A 19,896-nucleotide genomic window follows, 5' to 3' on the forward strand; every position below is an offset into this window, starting at 1 on the left:
CAAATTTAAAATGTTGAATTGATGGAATTGTTTGAGATTTTTTATGATTATAGAGGTGGTGTTGAATTTTCGGGCATCGCGTTTGTTTTACAGATTAGCTTACTAATATCAATTTTCACGTTTGTTGCTGGGAATGCAGTTCATTTCACGAGTTTTTGTGATAGATTAGCTTATATTTCGTATTGTTCTCGATTATAATGTTTTAATTCTTAATTTTGGGGTTTTAGTTCTATACTATTACATTTATACTGTGATTTAATTTAGTAGACTTAAAATCTAGTATTCTGAATTTGAAATTTTGTACTGTTTATGTGTAATATATGATGAAAGAATATATTATTACTTCGATTTATTGTATTGAAAAGCATTCCCCTTTTGTAGTTTGAGAATGAAGTTTTACAGACTAGCTTACCAATATCAATTTTTACGTCTGTTGCTGGGAATGCAGTTCATTTCATGAGCATTTGTGATATATAAGCATATATTTCGTATTATTCTCGATTATAATGTTTTAATTCTTAATTTTGGGGTTTTAGTTCAGTACTATTACATTTATATTGTGAAAAATTATTTGAATTAAAATCTAGTATTCTGAATTTGTTATTTTGTACTGTTTGTGTGTAATATATGATGAAAAAATATATTATTGCTTCGATTTACTGTATTGAAGAGCATGCCCCTTTTGTAGTTTGAGGATGGAATCTGGAAGTGGTCCTTGCAATCTTTCATTTTTGGGTTGCTGTAAATTCAAGAAGCAGTTGTTTGTCATATCAATTTTCAGTGGTTGTAGCTTGACGGATGTTTTTTCTAGTCTGAGCAAAAAATGTGCAGAAATATCTCCGGAATCCACTATGCTTCAATACGTAGCTCCACTGCATAAGATGCTTGTGTCTTTGAATGATGATGATGATGTCCTTAATATTATTCATCTTCATATGTGTGTAAAGCTTACGACGATTGAATTGAGGGCAGAGAAAAGAAATGAACAGTTTAACAACTTGAATGATGGGAGGTAAAATTCATTTACTTATTATTAAACGTATATTTTCATTCTCCTATTTCGATATGTTTAGTAACATGTTTAATATAAAAAATTAAAGGTAAAATATTGTAGATTGCTTTGTATAAATTATCAATTAGTTGCTTGAAACCAAGATTTATTTTTAGTCATTATCAATTTGTTTTTGTGGTTATTGTTCTTTTTTATCTTATTAAATGTAAATTAAACTGTAAGGGTTTATGAGGAAGACACGCAGTCGAAGAGTGACAACGAGGTTGAACAGTCCCCTTGCGCCAATACTATAGATGTTTGGATTAATTGTATTCATGGTGTAGGACAAACATTCAAGGGTGCTGGTGAATTTAGGAATTATTTGAAAAACTTTTCTGTTGCCACAAGACGTTCATTTATGTATGTAAAAAATGACAGCGAGAAGGTAATTGTGATTTGTAGTGAAAAGAGCTGCGGTTGGAGAATTTATGCTTCGAAACATAAAAGAGACAATCTATTTTCCATCAGAAAATGTAAACTGCAACATAATTGTGGTGAGAATAATCTACGTAGCAGAGGGCATCCTAGAGCCGATGCCTATTGGATAGCGAATGTTGTGAAAGAAAAATTGAGAGGGGAGCCCTCTTATCGTCCGTGTACAATGCAGATGGACTTGCAAAGAGATTTCGGGGTAGAGTTAGAATACCGCAAAGTGTGAAAGGGTAAAGAGTTGGCGATGCATGATATTCATGGCATAGATAAAGGATGCTATGATAGATTAAGATGGTATTGTGATGCTGTTAAAAATACTAATCCTGATAGTGTTGTAGAGTGTGAGATTGAACCTTTGATTAAAAAATTCAGACGGTTGTTCATTTGTTTTCATGCATGTGTCGTCGGTTTTGTTAGTGGTTGTAGGCCATTGATATTTTTGGATGGTACTCATATAAAGAATAAGTATAAAGGATGCATCTTAGTTGCTGTATCGAAAGATGCGAACGATGATCTTTTCACAATTGCTTATGCCATAGTAGATTCGGAGAATGATGCGAACTGGGATTGGTTTTGTTATCATTTGAGTCGTGTGCTCCTTTACTATCAATGCATTCCATTCGACGAGTTCATATTTTTGTCGGACAGACATCCCAGTATCATCAAGGCAGTGAATCAAGTATTTGTTGGGAGTCACCATGCTTATTGTTTGAGACATTTAGTGGATAATTTCGTTAAGCAGGTAAATTACAAATTACGAATCCTTGAGCAATTTTACTTTAAATTTCTCATATTATCTGATAATTTTAAGCTAGATAACTTTTTAACAGAATTTATTCAAAACTTAATCTTGACTGTTCAAAAAATATGCAGGGGCTAGCGATTACTGGAAGCTGGTTCGAGCATGAAATTGCCCTCGAAAAGGCACACACGTTCGAGTGGAAGCATTGCTGGATTGCGCTTGGTTTGAGGCTTTTGTGGAACCATCTGCTGTCACATTTTAACTTGAGCTGGGGTCATAGTGTAGTTAAGTGTATTGTGTTGTCTTAAGTTCTTCTGAAACCAACTCTCTGTTTGTGGTAAACAAATATGTAATGTTTGAATTTGAGAAATGATAATTGTCATTACTTTTCAGTGGACGATGCCTTCTCAGTTAACTAATCAAATAAGTCGTTGCTTTACATTTTGAAATGGCAAGTGCTAAGTGATATGTATTTCGTACAACTTGTATTTAATATGGAATAAAGCTGCATAAAATTGGAACTTAATGTCGGATTATTACAATACACAGCGCTACAAGTAATATTAGCACAAGAACGAAACATGTGCAACCAAAGCAACAACATATTCCTATAATATGGTCGTGTACTGATGCACTAGTAGGCTGGTTGTGTAGCGCCTCAAAGGACGAATGCTCGTTAAGCTTGTAATTCAACTGTTCCGTTGAATCATGGACGGAGGAGGAGGCAGAATGTTGAGGCATTGAATACACGCAACTCTCTTTACCTTGCTTACTTGTGTTTGGTTTCAACTTTGACGATTTCTGAAGAGATTCATCGTGATAATCATCGTACCAGAAAAAGCGATTTTGATGTTGCAGCTCACGAGGACAGAGGTAATACAACTCCCCAGGGCGGGTCGAACGTGGTCCGACTCTTCGTAATATCATTTCTCCAAAACCACATATACATTGTGGTGCAATCTTCATTTCCATTGTGCTAGATCTTGAGAATTGAAATTTTATTTCGAAAAGCAAAACCCTAACCAAACTGAAACCAAGAAGCTAATGAAAGAGACGAAGTGTACCGACAAAGCTTAATAATGAGGGTGTAGGTGGTGGTCAAAGTATTTGATTGGTCAATGTCCACTAAGGTAGTGTGTTGCTCGTGGCCCACAATGTGTGTCATGCAGCGTATTGTACCATCTTGAAGCATGTTCACAAGAACAAATCATATTGTGCCGTATTTCGGGAGGATTATTCTCAATTTATATGTAATTGTTCTACATAATAGACATTTTGATCCAAAGACACTTCCAATAGGGGAGTGTGATCCTCATGTCACACAATGGTTGTCCTACAATCAGAACGAATTGTTCTCGATTAAGTTATGATTATCCCATTATTGTTTACTAGTTGTGCTCGATCTCAGAGTATCGTGTTATTATAGATGAGTGAAATTATACCAAGTGGAAGTCCATAAATTGGTGTATTAGACGAGAAACAATCACATCAAACAACTCTCAAGTTTGGAATTCGAAAAATATACCAAAATAGTATACAATGGTTGTTAGTGGACATCCACAAATGGTGAATTATCAATGTATTCCTCCTACACCATAGACAAAGTGGGGCACAAGCCATTACAAGACAAACACTTGGGTGATGGTTCCATCAATCTCTATAGATTGAAATATCATCTTCACTTGTGCCGTATTTCGGGAGGATTATTCTCAATTTATATGTAATTGTTCTACATAATAGACATTTTGATCCAAAGACACTTCCAATAGGGGAGTGTGATCCTCATGTCACACAATGGTTGTCCTACAATCAGAACGAATTGTTCTCGATTAAGTTATGATTATCCCATTATTGTTTACTAGTTGTGCTCGATCTCAGAGTATCGTGTTATTATAGATGAGTGAAATTATACCAAGTGGAAGTCCACAAATTGTTGTATTAGACGAGAAACAATCACATCAAACAACTTTCAAGTTTGGAATTCGAAAAATATACCACAATAGTATACAATGGTTGTTAGTGGACATCCACAAATGGTGAATTATCAATGTATTCCTCCTACACCATAGACAAAGTGGGGCACAAGCCATTACAAGATAAACACTTGGGTGATGGTTCCATCAATCTCTATAGATTGAAATATCCTCTTCACTTGTGTCATGCAGCGTATTATACCATCTTGGAGCATGTTCACAAGGACAAATCATATTGTGCCGTATTTCGGGAGGATTATTCTCAATTTATATGTAATTGTTCTACATAACTGACATTTTGATCCAAAAACACTTCCAATAGGAGAGTGAGATCCTCATGTCACACAATGGTTGTCCTACAATCAGAACGAATTATTCTCTATTAAGTGACGATTATCCCATTATTGTTTACTGGTTGTGCTCGATCTCAGAGTCTCGTGTTATTATAGATGAGTGGAATTATACCAAGTGGAAGTCCACAAATTGGTGTATTAGACGAGAAACAATCACATCAAACAACTCTCAAGTTTGGAATTCGAAAAATATACCACAATAGTATACATTGGTTGTTAGTGGACATCCACAAATGGTGAATTATCAATGTATTCCTCCTACACCATAGACAAAGTGGGGCACAAGCCATTACAAGACAAACACTTGGGTGATGGTTCCACCAATCTCTATAGATTGAAATATCCTCTTCACTTGTGTCATGCAGCGTATTGTACAATCTTGGAGCAGGTTCACAAGGACAAATCATATTGTGCCGTATTTCGGGAGGATTATTCTCAATTTATATGTAATTGTTCTACATAACTGACATTTTGATCCAAAGACACTTTCACTAGGAAAGTGTAATCCTCATGGCCCACAATGTATGTCCTACAATCAGAACGAATTGTTCTCGATTAAATAATATTTATCCCATCCATGCGTACTAGTTGTGCTCGATCTCTCACTGACTTGTTTTTAAAGATGAGTGAAATTAGAGTAAATGATAGTCCTTAAAGACGAGAAAACATCATATTAAACAAGTAATAGTTTGGATTTTGGACAATATAGCCATATTATATACATTGGGTGGCAATGGACATCCACAAATGGTGCTCTCATTGGGTCATGATCAATGTCTCTCTCCTACACCTTAGACAATGTAGAGCACAATACATTACTAGACAAACACTTGGGTGATGGTTCCACCAATCTCTAAGGATTGAACACACCTCTCCACTTGTGTCATGCAGTGTATTATATAATTTTGGTGCATGTTAACATGGACATGCCTTATTGTTCCTCATATGGAAAAGATTATTCTTCATAATTCAAAGATTGTTTCTAATACATGACATTTTGATCCAAAGACACTTTCAGTAGGAAAGTGTAATCCTCATGGCCCACAATGTATGTCCTACAATCAGAACGAATTGTTTTTGATTAAATAATATTTATCCCATCCATGCGTACTAGTTGTGCTCGATCTCTCACTGACTTATTTTTAAAGATGAGTGAAATTAGAGTAAATGATTGTCCTTAAAGACGAGAAAAAATCATATTAAACAAGTGTTTGTTTTATAATTGGAACACTTGGGTGATGGTTCCACCAATCTCTAAGGATTGAACACTCCTTTCCACTTGTGTCATGCACCGTATTGTACCATATTGGAGTGGAACACTTGGGTGATGGTTCCAAATTCATATTGGATTGTTCTACATAACTGACATTTTGATCCTAAGATTCTTCCACTAGGGGAGTGTGATAAAATACTTGCAGCCAGTCGAGCACGATATGTGTCCATCTTCACTGTATTCTGATATTCCCACATCTCAGCCGAGTCACGGGCTAGACACTCTACCCACATGCATGCAAAAACACCACAATCAATTTATATGTAATTATTGGAGCATGTTCACAAGGACAAATCATATTGTGCCGTATTTCGGGAGGATTATTCTCAATTTATATGTAATTGTTCTACATAACTGACATTTTGATCCAAAGACACTCCCAATAGGAGAGTGAGATCCTCATGTCACACAATGTATGTCCTACAATCAGAACGAATTGTTCTCTATTAAGTGACAATTATCCCATTATTGTTTACTAGTTGTGCTCGATCTCAGAGTCTCGTGTTATTATAGAAGAGTGAAATTATACCAAGTGGAAGTCCACAAATTGGTGTCTTAGACTAGAATAAATCACATCAAGCAACTCTCAGGTATGAAATTCGGAAAATATACCACAATAGTATACATTGGTTGTTAGTGGACATCCACAAATGGTGAATTATCAATGTATTCCTCCTACACCATAGACAAAGTGGGGAACAATTTTTAAACATACTTACATACTGTATCTTCATAAACCATAAAAGCATACAAAGACTATACATGTTAATCAAAGTTGTTTTTCAGCATTCCCCTTTCGTGACATAAAATACTTGCAGCCAGTCTTGCACGATAGGTGTCCATCTTCACAGTATTTTGATATGTCCACATTTCATCTGAGTCACGGGCTAGACACTCTACCCACATGCATGCATAAACACCACAGTCAAGTGTTTCACCTTGATGACGCATACGTTCCCTCAACACAGCGGAGTCGGGTATGATGAAATTTGAATGATGACGAACCCAACCAACCAAAAAACATGCCTTCAAAGATAAATATTATAAAAACACATTTATAAAATTCACAAAATATGACACAACGAAAACTCACCAACGTTCTACATGCCCCTAGGCTGAACGAATCGGGAAGTGAATTCCACATTTTGAACACCCCTTTCTTTGCGTGAAACACTAGCAGAAACCAATGCGCTCTGCTATTGATTGGAAAAATGAGGTATTTGCATCTCTTAAACAAATCACCATTCATTTTCTGCAAAAATAACTTTGAGGCAGAAGAGAGTCGCGAAAAAAAGGAGTCGTAATCATTATTTTGAACCTTCATTTTTTTCCCAAATTTTTTGAGGTGCTCAAACAATTCTGCCTGCAAATGAAAGAACAAGAAAAATGAAAAACTAACTCAAGTGTATAGTATATCAAACATAAAATATTAAAATTTTACTAACCTGCACCAAAGTGTCCATGCAAAATATTTCATTTCCATTATCCACACTGAATTTTTCCATCATCCGCATTTGAACATTTATAATCTCATGACTAACAAGCTTACCAAACAAGAAATCACAGAAAATGGACCCTGGTAAATGGACAATTCCGTCTAGCCAAACATCAACACTACAAGAAAATACGAATTATTTTGTATTAAAAAAAGATCCCAAAAAAAGATTAAAATTAATACACGATCTTTCAGATAGAAAGTCATACGCTATGTCATCACTCAAAAGATATTCTTTCAACAATTTTTTCTCTTCGTCAGTGGCTTCTTCATGTCCACAGAAATCTGTTCTACCTTGATATTCACCAGTCCAAGCCTTACTCAAGTCGTTATGAGGTAGCTCCTCAACATCAATTACTTTATTTGCCTACGTCAGAATACACAAAGATGGTAAAAAACAATAAAGATTTCCACGAATTAAAATATAGGACTTCAATATCAAATAATCAAGGTTAAAGGAAGGTTTCTATCAAAGTTAAACCTTTTTTCTTCCCTTCCACTTTGGCGTGGTACTGGGTGGAGTCACAAACATTGACGATTTTCTTTTCTTTACCCGATCACCCCTCGTTCTGACATTATCGACAACAGAAGATTGAAAATTAATGATTTCCTCAACCTTCTCAGAATTATCGTCAGTCTCGTCCACCCCACCACTTTTGTCAAAAGTATCCTCATCAATACGACTTTCAACCACGTTGGTTGAAATATCACCCGCAGAAACATTATTCTCTTTAACCACTTTTGTTACAATATTATCCAACAACTTATCAATCTCATTCAGATCTTCACTACTACCGTCACATGATCCGTTAAGAGAATTCTCTCCATCAGCTTTGCTTTTTTTCATTCCCATGTCACCACTTTCTTCATTTTTATCCCTCCCAAGCTCAGCACCAACAACACATTTTCCATCCCCCAAGTCATCAACACCTATACTTTCTTTCATCTCAAACTCGATACCAGCCACACCCTTTCCCTTACCCAATCCGTCAGCACATACATCTTCACCCTTCTTCAATTCACCAATATCTGAAATTTTTTCTCAACCAATTTCTGAACAACCTCACCTTCTGCATTCAAATTTTCAGATAAATCAACACAATTGTTGACAGGCACATCAACAAAATCATTTAAATTACCTCATAGGTCATGACTCGCACTCAACTCCTCTTGCTCATCGGTTTCATTCATTCCATCAGCAGCATCATCAACACTCAGATCATTATCAACTACAATGTCCTTGCCTTTGCGATTTCGAGCAAATTCTTTCTCCAAATCCAGATTTTCTTTCAAATCAAACAGCTTCATCTTAGCGCCAACTCTCTCATGTTTCAGCTGCGCACAAGTTCTTTTCAACATTTTAATCTCAGCAATTTGTTTATTCACAATTTTTTCTAGTTCACAATTATCTCTGATGCCTCCTTGTTCCTTTGAAACCGGCAGCAACAACTACAACAACAAAGAAGTTAATGAAGAATATTTTTTATTTTTAAAATGTGAAATGAAGGATGCTACTCAAATTACCTTGTTCTCCAACAACATTTCCTCTTCAGGAAAGGGATGAATCGACAAAACCTGATCCAAAAACAAATATATATCATGCAAACCTCCAGCATTCGAAATATGATTAGTAAAAAAGAAGATAACTTGGTTGACGATATGGCATCAAAAGCCACTTCAGCTTTCACAGCATCCAACTTGATCTTGTTTTTTTCCAAACGAAACAGGCGGGGGCAGATATGAACACCACGAGGGACGGCTAATGACGGCACTTTTTCATAGAACCAAGCCTAAGCAAAAAATCATATAAGTAAACAAATTCAACAAATTAATAGCACAATAACTCAGATAATTATATACTAACCATCAAACCAGCCGTGCAACCATCCAAATACAATTTACTCGCTTGATTGTCCAATTCTCGGTATAAAAACCTAAACGCAGCATCTCCCCATCCAAACTCAAAAAAAGTGCTCAGTTCATCAATATAGGGAAAGATAAAAGCAGGAGTAATGTAATTACTAGTCGAGAATATTACAGAATTAAATATGAACAAAATGAACATTCGAACAAAGTCATCAATGTCAGCTTCGACATTACTACTCGCAAGGAAAACAAGCTTCTTTTTTATAACGATCCTATGAGTGTTGCTTATTTTCCCTCCGAAATGCCGAGACAGAAAGCTTGATTCAAGCTTGAGGTCCAGATCAACTTGTTGACCTCTTTGATGCAAACCAAGCACGATTGAGAAGTCTCTTGATGTGAAAGGAATGGAAATATCGCCACCAACAACGAACGAGCATGAAGGACTATCAAATCTTTTAAACAGATAGTCAATTTTGCCACTACTCACAGGTAGAACAGGCATGTTTATCCATTTACCAAATGGAGTTTCTTTTATTTTGCTCATTTGTTCATTCCCTATGACCACCTTCAACTCCTCTATTATTTTTTTACAATAGGCGGGAGAACATCGAGTAAATATAACCTTGCCACTTTTGATCGACTCAAATTCATCACATATTTCCTCTTCATCAGCCATTTCTAATATTTAAAAATCATTACAAAAATTTTACATTATAAAAATAACATAATGGAATATTGCATGGAAAAGAACAAAAACTTCAAATTTGGGAACAATTGGATACTTTTATACATAAATTTATCAATTGTCTTCAACAATATAACATTATTGAATATATATTCAATAAATCACAAACATCACAACAACATAACAATATAGAATTCATTTACGAAGATATACTTCAAAAACAATTTCAAGAACAAAACCCTAAAAATTGGGGATAAATAATTTAAACTGAGGAACTGTCAAAATTAAATACAAAATTTAGGAATAATGATGCGAATGTTTCGACAAATATATGCAAACAAGAACGGTACTAAGACAATTGAGCCATGAAACCCTAAAAATAATGGAAACACATAAATATTAAAGATTCTTACAATGAGGACCAAATTATTCCTCTAAACGAACAATTTTTCTCAGTTACTCGAGAGACTAATCATATATAGCGGCCAATTTAACAAATTTAAAACATGGTTCACCAATTTTTTATTTTTTCGACTTCTTCACCGTGCTAGATTTCTTTTCCTTCTGGACTCTAGAAGCTCCTTCAACTGACTTATCTTTTGAGTGTCTGCTTCGTCTAGTCAACGGTGCCATTTTCTGATCTCAAAAACTTGTCGCAAAAGATCACTGCTTTCCTGCGGGAAGAATCGGTTGGGTGAGGGAGGGAAACTACCGATCGTCTCTGTTTTCTTGTTTTTTGTTTATTTGAAAAATAAAGTGAGGGATAGTGTTGGGTGTTTAAATAAATTTTAGGGGCATTTTTGTAAACTGACCCAAATAGGGAGTTGTAACAAATAGCAGTCTTATGTCAGGGATTTAGAACAAATAATTGCTGACTTGGGGACTGAGGAGGAATTTATGTTTACTAGTAGGGATTTATCACAAATTTGCTGTTATATGTATATACAATTAATCAGATATGATATGAACTTGGTGGAAGTCGGGGTGTTTTTTTTTTTTTTAAATCACTTTGAGGCCTTCCCAAACTACTAATAAGTAATAACTCCCATGAGTCAATGATGTAGGTTTTGGCAGAGGCTTCCAAAGGTTACATATACACAGGGCCGGATCTGATATTTTTTAGGCCTGAGACGAGTTTTAGAAAATGGGCCCTCAAATAATACAATGTAGTTTAGTTAATGAGATGTTTCTCTAAAATAAACACCTAAAAATGTAAACTATAATATAAATACCAAATAACATATAATATTCAAAATGTATGTAAAATAATCAAATAACATAAAATTAAAGTTTTTTTTTTCACCTAATATCGTTTTTAAGCCTTGAATATTGCAGAAACCCGAAATAACTTATTGGGTCAATCAATACAGTTGGATTCCTTAAATTAAAACTATTTTTTGGACCTATGCTTAATATTTAGTATTTTTATTTTTTGCCGTCCTAATTACATGGGCCTGAGGCAGAAGCCTCTTGGGCCTCCCCTCAGGTCTGGGCCTCCTCATACATGTGCCCTTCACGGTCGCGAATAACTCCTCCAATTCCGCATACTCTACTCTACTTGAATATTAAATGCTAACATCCATGTTCTTGGTGGAGATGTCCAACTGGATGATTCCAGCCGAGATGAGCCATGAGTTGTTGAGCCCACTCTTGCAGCTTGTCTATGTTCTTCCAGGAATTGTAGCACGCGATCGAGTGGTGGGAATAGCTCCTTTTTTGTCTTCATGGACCGCACAGCATCTCGCATCCCAAACCATCCATGCTTTGCAAATAAGTTCTTCATACTCCTAGGTACCGTTTGGTTTGTGTGATGTGATAATTGGTGGATAGTTTAAAAGAATGATAAGAAAATGAAATATATAGATAATTAATAGGATATGATAAAATATATTGTATTTGGTATAGTTGATTATTTAGATATGATTCGATATGATAAGATATATTGTGTTTGGTGTGATTTATATTTGATTGATTAAATTCAAAAGTTTGTATGTTATCCCCATAATGCCCCTATGTACACATTTTTTTTTAATTATTCAACGTCTGTTTTCTCATCCACGAATTAATCTTTCTTCTTCACCCAAAAATCGATAACCTTCTTCTCCAAAACAAAGAATGGGTTTTCTCGCCTCCCATCTTCACTTTCATTGAGGAAATCAACACTTGTGGAAGATTCTTGTAAAGAGTGAATGCGATTATTGGTAAGCCACCATATATTTCACTATAAAATCTAAGCTCTGTACAATTGAAATTTTTTTTTATGTGAACCTATAATTTTTTCTTTCATTTCGTCATTCTGGGCCAAGTGACCAAAATTCCAGCCACATCAATTTTGTTTTTGTTAGTGTTTTAACATTTAAGCGCCATTTTGTTGTGAAATTTTTGGCACCCAATTTGGTGAAAATTAAAGGCTACGTAGATTGAGTTCTCCTAAATCTGGAAATTTATTAAGGTAAAATGGTTAGAAAGTTCAGAAATAATTTGATATGATTTTTCTAATATTTTATTGGCCACCGTAGAATGCGAATTAAATTAACTCTTCCTTAATTTTACTTATATGAATTTATTAATTTCGCAGGTGTTATGGAATTCAAGAATCGACTGCAATGTCAATGTGGTAATGGGCTAATGCTTTTACGCAAGGCTGGGGAGTTTTCTAGTCGTCCAGGAGCATCTTACTATATCTGCCCGACTAACTTAAAGCATCAAAACAGATTTTTTTGGCATGAGGATTACCACATAAAGCATGGCGCCGCTACTATGCAAACAACTTCAGAAAGCAAAAGCCATTCAAGTTGTGGCACTGCACAGAACAACATTACGATGAACGGAGTGATGCCTAGCAAACAAACATATCCGATATTATTTAGGCCACATGCTTGCGCATCCAACTTTGACAGCATCTCCCCAGCTAACTCAAACAACTCCTCATCTGTCAATGATACCCGAATGAAGCATGGTGAACAAATATGTTGTTGTTTTGGTTGTGTTTGTTTATTTTTTTGTGTGATCCTCTTCATAATATTATGTGTTTTTGTGTCAAAGTGAATTCTTGTGAGCACAAAGACCAAGTATTCAGGTTTCCCCTTCTGTATTGATGTTGTTTTATTTTGGATGAATTTGAGAAAGAAGTATGCTGGTGTAAGAATGATGGTTATCAATTTATGTCTATTGTTCTAAAATTAGAAGCTTTGCTTTTTCATATTAAGACTTCTCAATTTTGTGTTTCTTGCACAATTTAAATTTGTAACTTTGATTTGTTTTAATCATGCTCACTTCCCCCAATTCCCACTTCAAATATGCATGTACATATTATATGGAACCAGAAATTTAAATCAATGAAATGATCACAATATCCACCAAATTCAGACGACCATAATTGAGTATCTGTATGAAGTGACTGTGCCATAAATTTGGTAGTTGGAGGTTAGTAAAAATTTACTTCACATTATTTAATTGCTCATTAAAATTTACCTTCTATATAAGTTGGTCTCCATCATTGGACAATAGCACTTGCTCCAAAACATATCTAAATATTTCTTCGATAGAATTTCTTGCTACCAAAATGTCCAACAGTGTTGGTTTCTCTGAAGAGTCTGTCAATAGCAACTTCAAATGTGGGGATTTCAATGTACCAGATATTATAATCAGTGACGATGATGAAGATAATGGGATAATAATAGTTTCTGACGACGAAATGAGCAAGAAAATCAAGACACCCCCGAATGTGCGCACCACTCACAAGATGGCTCCAGTATTCATAAACCTTGGGGAAAAGTACGCAAATGGGAATGAAAAGCTAGAGGTCAAGATGTACGGGACCTCTGGGACATCAAAGGATGAAAAGAAAAAATATTGCTTACCCCCAACTGAAAATTCCAAAAAATGCATTAAACTTTACTACAGTGTTCCAAAGGTGAAGCATCCACTCACCAACATGGGAGACATGAGTAAAGTTGTGCCTGGAACAAATGCATCTCCTTGCTCCACAAACAAACCCAGTCGCTAATGATATGGTATTATCTTGTGGGTTCTCACTTTTTGTTTTCAAGATTCATATGTTTTGCCTACATGATGCTTGTAGTGATATTAACTAAGTTATGGATGGTAGACGTGTTTTGTTTGGTGGTGAGCTATTATGCTCATTGAAGATCCTTGATGTATGAAAATCCACAAAATGTTCTATATGAACCATATATGTTTTATTATTGAGGGTGGAGATATTTTGTTTATAATTATATTTGTGCTATTATCTATATTACTGAGTCCGTAAACGAAACAATTAATTATGATATTCACATAATAATGAGGCTTTTATCGTTATATGTATTTTTTATTAAAGAAACTAAAGAATGAGTTACCAACTCACAAATATTGTCACTAAAAACATAATTCAGATGATCCTACACATAAATCATGAATTAAGGTACCGTTACTAGTATTATCCAAATATTCATACACATGTAACATAAGAAATTTAATGCCAACACCATTTCATACTATTTCACATATCTGAAATATTGTAGCCTCGCACGAGCTATGCATTAACAGTAGTCTGCGACAAAATAAGTTACAAAATATAAGGTTCATACCTAATGGATACCACCAGTACATCCACCAAAACATTGATTCTTCATACAGTAGAAACATAACACTATATACTACTACTGCATGCAAAATAGATGATGTTTCACATCCCCAAAAACATTGGCATTCTCAGAAGAACTTTAATGCCCATTCAGAAGATCCATAACCAATTCCACCCTAGCATCCTCAGGCAGACTAAAGAAAAGAGCCATTGTCTTAGGTTTCTCAACTAGGATTTGAGCAACACCAACTCTTTCTCTCAGGTTCAGAACGGTGATTTGCAGTAGTGCATCAAACACTTCTTTTGTTGCTTTTAACATCTCACGATCATAACCAAGTTGTTTTTTTAGCTCAGCCATTGTTTCCCTAGTCATGTTTGTGAAGTTTTTCATGGCATCAATGAAAAGGTCTTCAAGTTGCACCTGTTTCTTGCGCTTAACACCTTTGGATTGTTTACTGTCTGATGCATTAGATGGTAACGGTGTGTTGATAGACATCGACTCACCACAGTCGTCAATTTTGCCCAGTAACGCATCCATTTCAATTTCAATGTCCACCTTCGAATTGTTGTTGTTCAGATTAAGGACCTCTTGAACGGCAGATGTGAAGCTTTCCACATGTTCACCAGTTGCACGATCATTCCCAAAGATCTCTCACCAATCATGATAGTATGGCCATGGCTTATAGCGCATGTTCCGAAGAGTGTTGTCTGCCTGGGATACAATAGGATAAACAAGTGTCATTATGTCAGACCATCTGAGTTATATCACAATAGTTATATTTGTATGCAAAGTAAATACAAGCTAACTGCAACTCAAGAAAAATAAATATGATTATTAAATTGTATTATAATTGTTAAGGATGGAGAATATTGATGCACCACTAGAATATATATGGTACCTTCACAACAGCATCCCAGGATTCATTGTCAGCGTCAATCGTTTTTTCGGTCTCATTCCAGCCAATTCCACTTTTACTTAGGATCGTCATCAGTGCACCATGTGTTTTCTTCCACACATGTATTTTAGAGTTGATATGTGGATTGGCCTTCAAGTTCGTATTCGGAAAGATTTTTCTCATTTGCTCCTCCAGAAAACCCAAGTAACCACATCGAAATCCATTTTCGCTTTTCCATCCACGAGTAATAGCATCTTTCATTGCTTGCAACAGTACTTCTTCCTCACGTATGGTCCAAACACGTCGAGATTTCTTGGTCTTCTTTCCGCTGACATATGTTTTCTTTTTAGCAGCTCCGATTTCCATTTTGTAAGGTGTTCAAACTTCAACACCTACAATGAAAATAAAATTTAGTTTATACAAATAATTTTACTTGAAAAAAAAATTACAGACATTTTCATAATGTATGGTTATAACAAAGACAAGAAGAATGATTTCCAACAAACACAACAATATATCCATAAAACTAGAAGGATTACATAATGAAATCAGTACAACATAGAAACACCAACACTTTTTAAATAACGTCAACAATAATACATAATTTTTCCTATGTGCTTGCATTGTCATGATACATTGACATCGCTAAATTCTCTCGCCACATATCCCAAGCCGGAGAAGAACCGATTTTGTCTATGAAATCATTATCACCGATATTAGTGGATCCAATGTCCACATCTTCCACTTCTGCCAGGACATCTTCAGGCATTTCAGTGCGAACGAAGTTATGTAGAAAAATGCAAGCCATGACAATTCGATTTTGAACTTTTATTGGGTAAAAAGAGGGACTACGGAGGATGGCCCATCGACGTTTCAACAAACCAAAAGCCCTTTCAATTACATTTCAGGCAGAACAGTGTTTCAAGTTATAAAACTCCTTATAATTTTGGGGGCCATTTGCACCACTACTCCAAACATCTCTATGATATCGTATTCTTCTATATGGTGTTAAAAATCCCTCTACATTAGCATACCCATTGTCGCATAAATAATAATTACCTGCAAGTGGCAATCAAAAAATTACAATAATCAGTCATAAATGAGTAAATAAGGACAAAACATGCAAATGTACCTTATTTCTATCAAAGTTTATTAATGCTGGAATAAATTTCATCTCAAATGCTTTAATTGTACACAATGTAATTGTATTTTGAAATTTAAAATTAAATTTGTTAATACAGCTTACCCCGGGGAACCTTTAACCCATCAGAACGGTTAATTGCATCTCGAAGAACCCTTGCATCCGCGGCCGATCCTTCCCATCCACATAATGCATATATGAATTTCATATCCCGATCACACACTCCCAAAATATTTAGTGATTTTGTACCTTTTCGTGTCCTATATTTTTCCTTATTGCTATTGGATACATGAACACTTATATAGGTACCATCCAACGCCCCAAGACATCCCTATACGGTATATGAATGTCATTCAATTTGTACATATATTCCTCCCTTAAAAGCTCCACAAATATAATTTGGTTAGGTAAATGTGTCTATAAGTATGGTAATACATACCTTAAACCACTTCCACGTCTCATTAGTGCAATCTTCCTCAACTGGAACAGGCTTTACGGGAAGTATGGGATGTAATATCAATACAGATTTCAAAACCTCTTGAAAATGAGTACTGACGGTGTAACCGCTATGCATGTATTCATGGCTTATGATTCTATTTTTTTTGTGATGTGCTAATATCGACAAGAACATTGCGACTTTCTCCTCAACCCTAATATATTTAGACTCGCTAAGCCCTCCTACATTTGTGAGCAAGTAACATAGTCTAGCAAATGCATTACGACACATCCTCAAATTTACAATACATTGTGTATCTCCTATGTCAATGATTCTATGTAGGTGGTGTATTTGTGAGTGAATTCTTCCTGTGATGTTGTAGGAAATGGAATGTATTCCTTGAGCTCTACGGTTTTGAAATAATAAGAACTTGGCATAAAGCCGTGATAATATAGTGAAAAACACAAAGGACCGCATCAACAGTTGGTGTAGAACTATGAACACACAAACGTCGCGATCTTCATTAGCCATTATGATACTACTGCCACCACATTCAAAAATTTTAAATGAAATGAAATAAATGAAACAAGGAAGCAAATACTTAAAATTATATAGCAAAAAAATCATGGGCATCGTATTTCAATGGCACCGTGTACTATATTGTAAACCCTGTATTTCTCAACCCACCTAAGTAATGACCGATTCTATTTTTTTAAAAAAAAAGGGAAAAAATTGGGTAACTAAGTTTTGCAAACACATCGTGTTTATGAATAATAGGACAAGTCCCACTTCTTCAAACATACTCGAAAATTTTAAAAAATATATATATAAAGATAAGTAAAGCAAAAAAATGGGTGTATGCACGTCAACAATGTCGTCAACATCGTCATTAGTTGAAGAGGACATGTATTTTTATATATACATTTTTGAAGGCATATAGATACACCACAAAAGCTTCACAATCCATCGATTTCACCTCAAAACCTTGTCAACAAGCATTTACTCAACAAAAGCTACAAAATTTATTTGCCATCTCACCTGGTTACAGGTTTGGTAAGCAAATATTTTACAATTCATACCTGCAAAGACTGGAGGAATGCTTTTGGTGGACTCTCTGCTTCGGCTGGGAAAAAGTGGAGGGAAATGTAATATAAGCTCCGAAATTTGTGTTAGGGTTTCAAGAAAAAGGCAAGTGGGAGGGCAGCAGCGTCATTTGCCATCTGACATCTATATCACTATGTAGATACGGATTTTCAATCCTTGGTCAATGAAGGGTTGACATATCAATAATGAATTGCAAAGTATCACGGGCCCTTGAGATAATTTTATTTTCATTAAAATTACACCAAACGACGGATAATGTTGGATAAATACACTTATCATTGCGTTATAAAGAAGACCAAACAGTGCCCTAATGTATCATACTTCTATCAACGGATTTAGCATCTTACAGGCCACGCTATCTTTCCAGCAAGCTCTTCTTCACTAGCGGGCAGTAGACGAGGGCATCACATGTCAAATATAATATTATAATGGCATAATTGGCTCATATTGGCCCATATTGGGAGATGATTGTTTTTATTTTTTCAAAAAAAAAAAGTATTCATTTTAAAAATACCAAACTACCTTTAAATTGAGACATTTTAACTGAATTAAAAAGTCAAGAGTCGCTTCTATTGAATTTTAAACAAAATTAAGACCTTTTGATTGAATTAAAAATTCAAAAATACCTTCTACTGAATTTAAAACAAGACCATGCCTATATATTTAATTGGACCACGCTATAATCTTGTTGTGTTTGTCTTGTAAAGAAACACAATTATAACAGAGGGAAAGTCTCGATAAATCCCCATGAGCAAACTTAAATGATTCCTCAGTCCCTGTGTAAGAGTTTATGTGTTCTAGCTCTCTGACAAATGCTTGCAATATGTTTGAGCTTCCTATTTGTGACAAATTGACCAAACTACCCCCAATTTCTTTGATAACCCCACAATACCCTCTACTCTTATTTGAAAATAAAAGAAAAAAAAGAAACAGAAAGGTAAAGAAGAACGATCAGAGTAAGTACGATCGATAATTTCCCTCCTTTTTCTTTGTAGATTGGATTAATGAACGATCTGTACTTTCCTTCCATCGCCTTGGGTTTCTTTGTAGATCTGCGTTGACTGAAGAAAATCGTCAATCTTTGGGCTCAGTGCTCATAGTCAATTTTTCCTAGATTTGAAGGTTTTAATTTCGATTTGAAATGTTATAAACCGTGGGCGAACATTAGATTGTCCCAAATTGGTGTATTGTGTTCGTGTTTAAAATGCTGAATCGATGAAATTGTTTGAGATTTTGTTATGATTTTAGAGGTTGCGTTTAATTTGTGGCATCGCGATAATTTTACAGATTTGTTTACAATATATATTTTACACGTCTGTTACTGGGAATGCAGTTTATTTTGTGGAATTTTTTGATAGATTAGCTGGTATTTGTTATTGTTCTCGATTATAATGTTTTAATTCTTAATATAATGGTTTTAGTTTTAAAGCGTACTGTAATTGTTCTTGAAGTTGTTATCGTGTAGTATTTGTTTGTGTGTAATGTGTTATGAATGAGTGTATCATGTTTTGATTTTTGAGCCTGTGTTTATGTAGTTTGAGAATGGAATATGAATGTGATTAAAGCAATGTTACGTTTTTGGGTTGCTGTAAATAAAAAAAGAAATTTGTCATCTAAATCTTTAGAGGTTGTAGCTTGATGGATGTTTTTGTGAGTCTGGGCAAAAAATGTGCAGAAATATTTCCTAAATCCATTATTTATGGAATTGTTTGAGATTTTGTCATGATTTTAGAGGTTGCGTTTAATTTGGGGCATTGAGATAATTTTACAAATTTGCTTACAATATCCATTTTATATATCTGTTACTGGGAATGCAGATCATTTTATGGAATTTTGTGATAGATTAGCTGGTATTTCTCAT

General features: G+C 35.0%; 1 protein-coding gene across 1 annotated transcript; it reads right to left on the reverse strand.

Moving 5' to 3' along the window:
- Positions 1 to 15,964: 15,964 nt before the first annotated feature.
- Positions 15,965 to 17,069, reverse strand: LOC140872969 (uncharacterized). The gene is made up of 4 exons (XM_073275911.1): positions 16,935 to 17,069; positions 16,601 to 16,826; positions 16,270 to 16,413; positions 15,965 to 16,113 (listed from the first exon to the last, which is right to left on the reverse strand). Exons 1-4 carry the CDS (start codon positions 17,067 to 17,069, stop codon positions 15,965 to 15,967), a joined length of 654 nt encoding a protein of 217 aa, XP_073132012.1.
- Between the last annotated feature and the right edge of the window lie 2,827 nt (positions 17,070 to 19,896).

This window comes from Henckelia pumila, chromosome 1 (genome assembly GCF_033568475.1).
Source record: "Henckelia pumila isolate YLH828 chromosome 1, ASM3356847v2, whole genome shotgun sequence".
Lineage (NCBI taxonomy): Eukaryota > Viridiplantae > Streptophyta > Magnoliopsida > Lamiales > Gesneriaceae > Henckelia > Henckelia pumila.